The sequence below is a fragment of the Hypomesus nipponensis genome, chromosome 1 (assembly GCF_054491055.1).
Source record: "Hypomesus nipponensis isolate SF chromosome 1, ASM5449105v1, whole genome shotgun sequence".
Classification (NCBI taxonomy): Eukaryota; Metazoa; Chordata; class Actinopteri; order Osmeriformes; family Osmeridae; genus Hypomesus; species Hypomesus nipponensis.
In genome coordinates this window covers 15,793,983-15,806,524 of record NC_140361.1, presented here as the reverse complement: position 1 = coordinate 15,806,524, position 12,542 = coordinate 15,793,983, and the positions used below count along the sequence as shown (strand labels likewise).

The following is a 12,542-nucleotide window of genomic DNA, read 5'->3' as shown; positions in this document are numbered from 1 at the left end:
TTCCTCACAACTAACAATCATTTAAATTGGCGTCTATCGTCATAAGCCTTGCCTGCAGTGATCCCTCGGCCAACTTTGCCTCGCAGCATTAGCATTCCCCCTGACATCTCAGCACTTACCTCAGTGACGTCCATGACCTTGATGGCTGCCAGCTGTCCTGTTTTGACATGTCGGCCCTGCCAGGACACAGAGACAGAGTTCGGGTTAGCAGGGGAGACAAACAGACAGGTTGAGAGGGCGGGGAGGGGGGGGGCGGTGCGGTGCGGGGTACACCGGAGTGGGCTGGGGCCCCAGCAGAAGCTAGGGCTGACAGGCGTGGGTGCCGTGTGACCAGGTGAGCCAGACATGGGAGGGATGGGGCTGAGGACACGGAGGCGGCCATGACGGGTAGCAGCAGGCGGAGGCAGCTCTGGGGCTCTCGGCTTGACAGCCCCGGTCAGGCGAGGGTTAGGACAAGCGTCTCGCCTCATGGGGGTTTGAGAGTCGAGCTCAAGGTAGAGCTAGGACAGGTATGACATTCTGTTGGGCTGGACTCAGGACAGCCGTCTTCGCTTATAGCCGTGACCTTCCACTGTTGCCGATCCTGGCGGGACCCTTAATGACTTCCTGGAGAACATTCCGGTGCAGATCGTCATGCATTAATGTCACAAGTGTCGTTGTGTCGCTACGACTGCTTCTCGCGACTGACCACAACTTATAAATACCCATCGAGTCAGCCACACTTGTGCCAGTGAAAAACTAGCTTCTCAGTAGTGTTTATGACTCGATCTAGATTTACACTCGTGAGTGATTTAAGCCATTCAACACAGTTCGATTGATTAGATGATTATGCATCAATCAATACACTGTACAATGCATAATAATACACTATGATATGGTTTAGTACCATATGATGCGTATGATATGATACATTACAATACAATATCCTGCCAACACTGCCTGGTATGCAAATACAGGCCTGTTGTCCACTTTTCCCAGCATTCACTCAGATCACAACTGATCATGTCTGTGGTATGACACTTTCTCTCTCTCACACACACACACACACACGCACGCACACGCACACGGACGCACACACACGCGCGCCCAAACCTCATCTCCCCCTTGTCATAGCAGATGTACGATTCCTCTTTGAATGTGACCGTGGATGGACGGCCACAGGTCATCTGTGATGTCAGACGATCGCTTGCATCACTCCCCGTTTCTCTCTCCGCCTCACAGAAACAACGTTGCGGCAATGAGCATCAATTTGCGAAAGAAAATGAAAAAGAGAGAGAAAAAAAAATCTCCCCGAACGCAAAATGAGTTTCGAAAACGCGTTGGTCAATATCCCATTTCCAAATCAGAATGGGAGGGTTGATCAAATGGAACACTGAAGTGGTCGATACCTACAAACTCAGATTCCTGCTATCACCCCCCACCCCCTCCCCCCCATCTCTCTCTTTCGCTCTGCAGTTTGAACAGTCCTGGTCTCAGTCCACTAGGCCAGATTGATGCGGTTTACTGGCCCATCTGACAGGTATCCTGTCTATAGATTAGACTCGATGACAAATGCCATATAAATCTGGGTTAGGTTAGGCTGCGCAACGAGGATCTGCAGTAACTGAAAACGTAAACCCTTCTGCATACATCATATTTAATTTCTAGAGTACTAAATATGCACAGTAACATACGCACTATCATACTAGTGCAAAGAGGGGTTGGGGAGGGGACGAGCAGCGGAGTTGAGCTGTCATGACCTTCTGTTCTGTTCTGACAGGAAGTGACATCACTGCTTGTGTGGAGCCCAGTTCTCCAGAACTCCAGAAAGAGATTTAACTGATAGAGATACAGGAGGAGGGGGCGGGGGACGGGGGGACGGATAAGAGACAGAGAGGGGCAAAGGAACTGTGCAAAAGACATTGAGAGACAAGGAGACAGAATGAAAGAAAGTAAAGGAAAGAGTAAGGGGGGAGAGAGAAAAAGATTAAAGGAATGAGAGATATAAAAAGAAAGAATTAAGGACAAATGAAGAAAGTGAGAGAGACAGAAAGAGAAAGAGAGAAAAGGAGAGAAAGTGTGAGAGACAGAAAGAGAAAGAGAGAAAAGGAGAGAAAGGGAGAGAGTGAGAGACAGAAAGAGAGAAAGAAAGTGAGAGACCCGAAAGAAAGAAAAGGAGAAAAAGTGAGAGACCGAAAGAGAGAAAAGGAGAGAGAAAGTGAGAGAGAGTGAGGGAGCACAGTGTGCTTCCCTGGAGGGCCAGGATGCAGGCAGCAGCATCTGTGCTTCCTCTGCCTGAGTAAACTTCAATGATGTTGGGTTTTCTCCTTATGTTGCCAACCTGCATCATTGTGTGTGTGTGTGTGCGTGTACTTACATTTGCTGCACAAAGCTATTGTACTAGACGGCCTGTCCCTACAATATTCCTGCTCTTCCCACTAGCCCTCTAACTCTGTGTCACTAAGAGAAAGGTTTCCTCACTCGGAGAGACTGCGTGGAGCAGAGCATTATGGGAACTGGGTGGCTCACTGGATACTGCATATTAGTTGATAGTATAATGCAGTATTATTACACTACTACTACTGGTACTCCTGTCTCTTTGGCACTCTCTTGACTTTTTTCTCTTTTTTTTTCAACGCGGTCTGTCTGTCTTTTTCACTCTAATTATTTAACAAAAGACACATTCTAATAAAGAGATATTGCATCAGCAAATGTTACCATTAATTGGGGTCAAACTAGAGAGACACAAACACACACACAAACTACAGCAGCTTGAACCAAAAACAACCCCCCCCTCCCCTGTTAAGAAGTTAGAAAGATGAATCAGATCTCATTTAAATAGCTGAAGTGATTCAGTCCTTGTCAGTCGACACCTCTCTGCCTCTCTCCTTCTGAGGAAAATCTGCTCTGTTTAGCTACTGACATCCTGTTTTCATGCTTGTCATCAGATCCAATGTGATGGTGTGTGTGTTTGTGTGTGTTTGTGTGGAGGGACAGACCATGACACTGGGGAAGAGGGACTATAAGGGAAATCCCCAGGTCAGGAATATCCTCTACATTCTCTCTTACACTCACACACAACAAGATGCAAACACAGAGAGACACACACAGGCACAAACACATTGACACACACACATGCCCACGCCCAGAGGTTATCACTCATCACCCACCGTTTGTAATAAACAGACAGAGACATGGGGGGGGGGGGGGGGGCACACAGAATGACATCATCAGAGTCCGGTGTCCAGGTCAAAGACCAGCCCGATAGAAAGACAGAGAGATGGGGGCTGGTGGTAGCAGGATGTGTGTTGAGAAAGACGTTTCCTTTCTGCATGCCTGCTAACACTGTCTAACACACACGCAGTCAAACACACAGGCATACACAGACGCACAGAGCCACACACACACACACACACAGAAAGAGTTACCCACATATACAGTACACACACAATCGTAGAATTCTTTATGGAAGCTCAAAAGAGATCTGCATCATCAGCCTTGCACTATCCGTCACTTTGAATGTGTGTGTGTGTGTCTCTAGTCTGACCCAGTTCTTCTCTCTCTGTGTCTGTGTGACTGTTTTAAGGGAGATGTCCGAAGAGGGAGGGAAAAGGCTTCCACAGTGACAATACGCCGGCATGAACAATGTCCGACACATTGACATCCAGACACACACACACACACACACACACTAATGATCACATCGCAGCAATGTCAAAATGTGCTGCTGTGGAGGGGAGGAAAAGGACTGGGGAGAGAAGAGGGGGAAGCAGGAGAGGAGAGGGGGCAGGAGGGGTGTAGAGAGGAGAGAGGGAAGGAGGAGAGGAGAGGGGGATGGAGGAGAGGGGGCAGGAGGGGTGGAGAGAAGAGAGAGGCAAGGAGGAGAGGAGAGGGGGCAGAAGGAGAGGAGAGAGGAGAGAGGAGAGGGGGCAGAAGGAGAGGAGAGAGGAGAGAGGAGAGGGGGCAGAAGGAGAGGAGAGAGGAGAGGGGGAAGGAGAGGCGGAAGGAAGAAAGGAGAGGGGAAGGATGGAAGGAGACATAAACTAAAAGGTCAGTGAAACAGAATCTCCTGGACCTCCTCCTCATCTCGGTCACTCCAGCCTACGACACGCCACTTACATGCCACAGCTGAACACGCGACCTGTCATGGTAACAACACAGCCCCGCTATGTCACAGAGGGAGATCCTTTCTGAAGACAATCTACTGCTGGGATTCACACAGTACGGACCCACTGAGATGGACGGAGAGGAGGGAGAAGAGGGAGGGAGAAGAGGGAGAGGATGGAGAAGAGGGAGGGAGAAGAGGGAGAGGATGGAGAAGAGGAGGGAGAAGAGGGAGGGAGAAGAGGGAGAGGAGGGAGAAGAGGGAGGGAGAAGAGGGAGAGGAGGGAGAAGAGGGAGAGGAGGGAGAAGAGGGAGGGAGAAGAGGGAGAAGAGGGAGGGAGAAGAGGGAGAGGAGGGAGAAGAGGGAGAGGAGGGAGAAGAGGGAGAGGATGGAGAAGAGGGAGGGAGAAGAGGGAGAGGATGGAGAAAAGGAGGGAGGGGGGGGGGGTTTGACAGGGAGGAGTCGTGAGGGAGAAGGGAGGAAAGCAAGAGAGAGTGAGAGAAAACTCAGATAGACAGGGAGAGAAAACGAGAGAGAGAGACCGAGAAACAGAGAGAGAGAGAGAGAGAGAGAGAGAGAGAGAGAGACAGAGAGAGAGAGACAGAGTACAGGGATAGCAGGACTGCTATCCAGGTTGCACAGTGGACCCAAGGGGTCCCTAAAGTCTTTCAGCGCCAACATGGAGCAGAATGCATCGATCACAGCACAAAACACTGTCTCACCTGTGTGTTTCTTTATCCCTCTCTGTCTCTGCTCTCTCTTTTGTCCCCTTCCCTCCCTCTCTCCGGGTGACAAGACCTCTGCAGATCCCTTCTCTGAAGCGCTCATTAAAAACCAGAGGTGAAAGAACAGAACATCCTCATGTTCTGAACAAGCCAGGTGGGCCTTGCAATCAATACCTCCCACCTCACTCAGGGCTTTCTGTTTTGATGGAGTACTATCTTCACAGGAGGGGAGGAGAAGAGGAATGGATCGGGGAGGAGAGGTGAGGGGAGGGGAGGAGATAGGGGGGGGGGGGGAGCCGGATTATTGTTTTCTTCTTTCTCTCTCCGGCCCCTACAATATCCTTTAGTAGGATATCCTGTACACTGTGACCAGGGGCCTGGTGTCACTGCCTCAAACTGGCAAACAGTCCGACACTCAAGACACTACCCACCTGGCTGGTCCACAGAGCAGCGTGTGTTGAAACACCTATGAAACACCTTCACATGAGGCTGACACACAAACACACACACGCACACACCGGATGGTACGAGAGGACCAAGTTGCGGCACACAGACCTCTGAAATTTCAAACACTATGCAACCAATCAATTGCAGTGGAGCAATTAGCTGAATGTGCAATAGATCATTCTGTCTCCACCACAAGCTCTCCTTTCTCTTATGGTAAATCCGTGTTCCAGCCTTCTGCTGCTCAGAAACATGTGCACACACACATAAACACACACACACACACACACACACAATAGGTTCCACCCTCCCATTGGCCCCGGTCTCAGCTGACAGCCTGATACAGGCTGAGAATGTGACTCGCTAGCTAGGGCTATCCAGGGCCAGCTGCTAAACAGGAATATGTACCACAAACCACACACACGTTGCGGAGATGAAGCTCTCGATAGGGAAGTGGGCCCCACCCGGGGGTGTTAAAGATGTATTTTTGTCAGCAAGCAAACCAGATAGGAGAGCTAGAGACAGAGAGAGAGAGAGAGATTGTTAGAAAGAGAGAGAGAGAGAGAGATAGAGAGACACAGAGAGACGGGGAGAGAGATCGTTAGAAAGAGAGAGAGAGGCAGAGATGGGGAGAGACAGTGACAGTGCAACAGGCAGATTTTTTACTGAACACCAGAGTGGACCAACCTTGTAGACTTGTCCATAGGTGCCGTTCCCCACCACCTCCACTAGTTCAAAGATACCTGCAGGGTCCTAGCAGAAAACACAATATCCACATACAGACTACATTAATAACTTAACTATAGGGATCCCATTGGGGAAATCTCATAGTAAAACATATATTTAAACTGTAGAACATGCTGTTCCAGTTTTCAGTTATTATCCATTCAAAGTTAAAGGTCTTAACTCTTAATAGTTTACATCACCAAAAGTTTGCATATTTCTCAGTGCACACAGAATTTAGTTCACGGTTCACCCAAAAATGTTTACATCAAGGATATGATTTTTTTTTACGGTTTAATTGATGCTTGTTGATGTTTTCTAACACCATTCAAAAGATCGAGAAACTGGGTCAGTAGAAGTCCACACCACGATCAGATGGTAAAACATTCACAGAAAACTAAACATCGACTCGGTCATGAACTGACGTGCAAGGCTTTTAGTTTGTTGTTACTTTGCTACTCCTCCAGTGACCAACGTATGGTTTACTTTGTTCTCCGCATCTGTTATTGCGCCCATGTTTACTGAACACTGCATTTCAATTAATTAGGCAAGAACATCTTTACTCACCCTCAAAGAAGCGAGGTCAATATTGTCCAAACCTCGCGTTGTGCCGTCTCTCGCCATTTCTAAAACTTGGTCCGGTGACCCAACTGCACTTCAGAGAGTTGACAAGTAAAAGACAAATTTCCACAAAGTAACGTTTTTTCTCCGTGTCAGGCCATACTGTATCTGCTTACGACTCTCCACGAGCGACACAGGAAACTTCTCATCCAGCGAAACCCCGGAAAATGCAGAGGAAACCTCGCCCCCCTTTTTGCTCTCCCCAAGAAAAGTAAACCAAAAAAGTTGGTTTTTGAGCTAACTTTCTCCGCTATGCATGACAATTCGTATAACTCGAACGGTACATGTTTATTCGTTTTTGGTGTGTTTTTAATTAAGCGGTCAATCTATGTCAAGTTCAGTTTTAGTGGAAGTGGCAGATTTTCCACAACCCACAACACGGACATCTCCACGAGTAGGCAGGCACTGTTAGTCTTAGCACGGCTAAAGAAGACTACCGTGGACAAGTTTGTGTTCAAGTTTTTTGTCACTTTTCCTGTTTGATGGATTACAATTTGTCAGACTGATACTAATTGGTTTGCCTAAATTTGACACATTATGAACCAATATTGTACATTTCCTTCCCATCTGTGTTTTATTTGCACTGTGCATGGCTTTCTTGACTCTTCAAACTGACTTTGCTGCCCTGAGTGAGTCACTTACATGTGGATGATGTGTGTGTGTGTGTGTGTGTGTGTGTGTGTGTGTGTGTGTGCTGGCAGGAGGAGCCTGTGCCCCAGGCAGCTGACCTTTGTGAACAGGACCTCTGTCTAAGGCCACAGAGAAGCTATTCTCCTGCAAGGCACACACACACTCACACACAAACTCTCACTCTCACACACTCACACATCATTTACACTAGTCATCATCAACGTAGAACCAAATTCTTCAGTAGAGCTGAATCACAGAGTAAAATAGTTGGTTTTATGCTTGTGTGTGTATATATATATATATATATATATATATCAAACAAAAAATATTGTTTGTGTGTGTGCGTGTGGAGAGAGAGTTAACCATGGATAGTAAACATACAGGGATTCCTGTGTAGTGGGAGAGGGTTGACTTTCAGTATTCTCATCCAATCCCCCCCACTGCCTCCCGAAGGCACACACACACACAACAATGCATTCCTATGAAAATAAAAACACACTTGGTCCATTCATCTGGGTTGCAGGCAGACTGGGTGATTCTCATGCCCTGGCAGTCAGCCTCCTGAGGAGAGTGTGTGTGGGTGTGGAGAAAAGTAAGTGTGTGTTTGTGTACGCGCATAAGTTAGCGGGATTTTGTGTGTGTGGGTGTCAGACGTTTGTTGAAACTCTGCCAAATGGGGTTCACCTCGTGCCAGTTACTATCGTCATGCTAACAGCCAACATATGCCACTGCTGCAGCCCAGGACCTGGAGAAGCAGGACTAGAAGGAGGGCTCGGAGGAAGACAGGAACGAGAAGGACGAGAGAAGGAGGACGAAAAGGAGGAGGCTGAAGAATAAGGCAGAGCATGGATAAGGTTAGAAGGAGGGGAGGCGGAGGAATGGAGGACAGGATGAAGGAGAAGGAGGGGAGAGAAGGAATAAAAGTAGAGGAGAACTAGAAGGAGGAAGGAGAGGAGGAAGGAGAGGAGGAAGGAGAGGAGGAGGCTGAGGGAGCGAACACAGCACAAGCTTTCTCCACCAGAATGTCCTTACATGAATTTGTAAAAAGAGTTGACAGGTAGACTGCTCTTCAGACCTGAAGGGCATGTGAGGGGATATATACCCCCCCCATCCCCTGCTGGAGGACTGCTGGATTGGTTGAGACACTGTACACTGGAGCTGGATTGGTTGAGACACTGTACACTGGAGCTGGATTGGCTGAGACACTGTACACTGGAGAACCTGATGATACTACTCTGACTACTAACATGAAGATTAAAATGTTACTACACATAACTCCCTCACAACCCTTCAAAATGAAGTCCTTCCTCTATGTAAGGTCTGCATGCATAATCCCAGTGTACTACATCTTTAGTGACAGGTTCTCTGGATTTGGTCCATGTAACGGTGTTTTGGACACATGCACATCCACATTGTATACACACACAGATGCAAACATGTACATTCACACACAGGCAAACACATACACACTCACACACATGCAAGCACACACACTCACACACATACACACTCACACACATGCAAACAGCTCACAGAGAACAATAACAACCTCAGTGTGTGATCATGGGTTGCGATCTATTTTGGTTTGTAAACTCATACATAAACTTTTACACACACTAAGACATTCATCTTAACACGCAGGCACACACGCACACACGGTAGTAGTAGTAATAGTTAAACGGTAATAGTTGTTCTTAATTTCCTACATGGTTCTATGCCCACCACAAGGTGGCACTATTGAATGTGAGAAGGAGAGAGATGGGAGGGAGAGAGAAAGAGGATGGGAGAGTGAAATAGGGTGAAAAAGGAAGAGAGGTAGGGAAAAAGAGAGATGGTAGAGAAAGAGAGAGGGAAAGACAGAAGGAGAGATGAAGGGAGAAAGAGAGATGGTAAGGAGAGAGAAATAGATGTAGGGAGAAAGAGAGAGACAGAACCACAGAAAGAGGAGGCACAGCGACAGATATTATTGTTGCCATAAAAATCTAACCAGGAATATGAAATCCTCCAAGAATAAATCAAACGGTAAACAAGGCATGTGATTTCAACATGATTTAATATACAGCCATTCCAAGGGTCCCATAAAACCATTCACAGGGTTTCCATATCAACAAAACAAAAAAACGAAAAAAGCATATGGACAGTGTGCTGGTGTCTGCAGAGACAGAGGGAGCAGCAGGCCTGATGAGCCACCAAGGAGCCGTACGGGGTGGGGGTAGGAGTGGTACAGGGTGGGGGCAGAGAAAGACATTGACACGCTCATACGGAAAGTTTTCTCTTTTTATTATTTCTACTTTTTGTCTGTGTCACTGACCTTCTGCCGTCGTCATGGTGATGACCTGATGATGGGAGAAGGTCCAGTTCAGAGCACGCGTACATAAGCATGGTGGTTATTTTCCTGGTGCATCTGCTGGCTGTTACTGTAAGTCTTTATTAACAGCAGCCAGCCAGCCAGCCAAAGAGTCAGTATACAACAGCTAGAGGTCAGACAGACAGACAGCTAAATAGTTAGCTAGCCAGCCAGCCAAAGTCAGTAGGCTTTACTAAGCGACTAACTAGCTAAAGACTAACCAACTAGCCAGCCAAACAGCTGAAGAGTCAGGATACAAGGTGACTTACCAGCTAGAGGGCAGCCAGCCAGCTAACTAGCTAGCCAGCTGGCCAACCAGTCAGCTAACTACAGTTAGACAGCCAGCCAGCTAACTAGCTAGCCAGCTGGCCAACCAGTCAGCTAACTACAGTTACACAGCCAGCCAGCTAACTAGCTAGCCAGCTGGCCAACCAGTCAGCTAACTACAGTTGGACAGCCAGACAGCTAACTAGCTAGCCAACCTGCCAGAGGCTGCACTCTGTACCAGACTGATGGAAAATTATAATTTCGAAGAAGTAGCAGAAGGACAAATGAAAGGTTATGATGAGATGATTCTCCACCAATTTGATTCTATTTCTCATCTGGCAGAGAAATGAAGAGAGTGAGTGACTGCACTCCTGGCCCCATTTCATTGTCATCCTTTATTCTCCTCTCATCTCTCCATCCTCCACCCCTCCATTGTGAATCGTTGTGTATTTAGTATTCTCACTTCCATCATCTTTTTCTGTAGCATAACACACACACACACACACACACACACACACACACACACACACACACACACACACGCATAAACATACGGAAGAATGTTCAGGAAAAGCAGATATTGGTGACAGACAGAGGATGTTGGGTGGGTAGGAAGCAGGGGAGATGGCGGAGAAGTTGAAAAATTATTGATTTCAATAACCTACATTGATTTTAATATAAACTAAAGTAATAACAAGCAGAAATCAGGAGACAGCAACTAGAGTCACAGAATTACAACTCAAACAAATATCATTATTATTGTATAAAACATTTCAAATATTTATATCTAACTGGCCTGAAACAAAGACAATACCTTTGTGTAAATTCAAACGTTATCTTATTTGCTTAAATATACGGTAACATCATTAAAGCTCACAGAGAATGTTCCACCAGTTCTTCCATACATAGTTGTGCTGTGATCCAACCAGACAATGTTACCTCCTCCACCTCCCAACCACACCTCAAGTCAGAATCTCTCCATGTGGCTTACCCCATAGACTCACACAGCAGAAAAATCTCAACAGAATCCTCATTATGAAATGAATCATAATTATGATTGAATCATCATTGTGAATGAATCATCATTATGAATGAATCATCATTATGAATGAATGAACGTCTATAGAATATATGAAAACTGTACATAGTTACCATGACCTTAAGCTGTTGGGCCTTGGTCAGATATTATTGTTGTAACACATCTCCACAAGGGAGAACTCTTCAAGTAACAAAACATTGTTTTTTTGGAGCAACTCCATTTTTTTCCCTTTGTAGATTTTATGGCTAAACATAATAAAACAGCGAACGAAAACAAATCAATATGTATTATTTAGCTCTAAGGAGATGATTGTGTCTTTTATTTTAAAAGTCAGTTCCGATCATTTTTTAGTAGAGAAGTCTGATTGGGTCAATGTTTTATTGTGAAAGTCTGGTCTAGTGTTTGTCTTTTGTCTTGATGAGTCTCATGCAGATATAAAAACGTCCAGTAGGCGAATCCACAGTTGTGTCCTTGCTTGTGTCCACAAGGTTAGAAGACACCTGCTGAGTGTATACAAGATAACAAGGTCAACTGCTGACTAAACTAGTATACCAGGTCAACTCTTGACTGTATACTAGTATACCAGGTCAACTCTTGACTGTATACTAGTATACCAGGTCAACTCTTGACTGTATACTAGTATACCAGGTCAACTCTTGACTGTATACTAGTTCACCAGGTCAACTGTTGAGTTTATCAGGTTGGACCAGTGCCAGGGTTGTTCTGGTAGTGTACAGCACCGGTACATACAAGTGCTAGACCAGCACGGTACCAGTATGGACCAGGAGAGCCCAGTCTCTACCGGACGCCAAGTCCTCCGGGGCGGTCTACCAGATATCGCTGCTGAGTTCGCGGCTGGTGAGAGGGACAAAGGTGCTGTTGAGGTGGATCTCCTGCTTCCGGCCCAGCGAGCTGCTCGGGCCCACCTGTCCGTTGAGCAGCGCCATGGGGATGTTGCAGTAGACGTGGCGTCCGCCCAGCGTGGCCACGCGCAGCGGCGAGGACGGCGGCGGCATCTCAAACTCGTAGCTGCGGCAGAAGTGTCTCATCTGGGGGTGGGCGGCCGACGTCTGGTTGAAGTCGGGGATCTCGGCGTGGTGGGCGGGCGCCAGGGAGGCCGAGGTGGCCGTCATGGCGATGGTGGACACGGTCTGCAGGTCCCCGAACAGGCCCTGCTCCCCGGAGTCCAGAACCTGCCGGCGAGACAGCACCTCCTTCCTCCTCACCGGCATCTCGCACAGGACCTGCTTCCAGAAGGTGGACTGCAGCTCGCTGCTGCGCGGTCCGCGCCACTTGATGATGGACAGCACCTTGATGGTGTGCTTGAGGGCCTCCACCTCCTGGTAGTTGATGACGCTGCGCAGGTCGGAGCACTCGATCATGATCACCTTGATCTCCCCGGTCACCAGCATGCTGTGGAGGCGCGTCTCCAGCTGGAAGATGCTCCAGCCCCTCTTGGCCACAAACTCGGGGGTGAGGACGAGGATGAGGCGGCGACTCTGCTCCACGCTGCGCGCCAGGTCCTCTATGTAGACTGGAGGGGGAGGATGCAGGAGTGGGTGGGGGAGGTGGGGGGATGCAGAGGGGGGGATGCAGGAGTGTGGGGGGGGGGGGCAGAGAAAGAAATGTGACAGAGACAGTCATGTCAGACACGCAATACTG

At 47.7% G+C, this 12,542-nt stretch overlaps 2 protein-coding genes across 3 annotated transcripts in view; both read right to left on the bottom strand.

Moving 5' to 3' along the window:
- The window catches only part of LOC146302799 (mitogen-activated protein kinase kinase kinase kinase 4), a 40,340-nt gene extending 33,478 nt beyond the window's left edge, over positions 1–6,862 (bottom strand). Inside the window, exons 1-3 of one of the 2 annotated variants that reach the window (XM_084697259.1) lie at positions 6,544–6,862; positions 5,941–6,006; positions 120–176 (exon numbers count right to left, since the gene is read on the bottom strand). In XM_084697259.1, coding sequence (XP_084553385.1) covers positions 120–176; positions 5,941–6,006; positions 6,544–6,600 — 180 coding nt within the window. In that variant the 5' untranslated portion in view covers positions 6,601–6,862. The remainder of the gene's footprint in view (positions 1–119; positions 177–5,940; positions 6,007–6,543) is intronic. The other variant, XM_084697260.1, reaches the window with a different exon arrangement.
- Positions 6,863–10,338: 3,476 nt separating this feature from the next.
- il1rapl2 (interleukin 1 receptor accessory protein-like 2) overlaps positions 10,339–12,542 on the bottom strand; it is a 146,863-nt gene continuing 144,659 nt past the window's right edge. Inside the window, exon 10 of the mRNA XM_084699179.1 lies at positions 10,339–12,414. Coding sequence (XP_084555305.1) covers positions 11,708–12,414 — 707 coding nt within the window. The 3' untranslated portion in view covers positions 10,339–11,707. The remainder of the gene's footprint in view (positions 12,415–12,542) is intronic.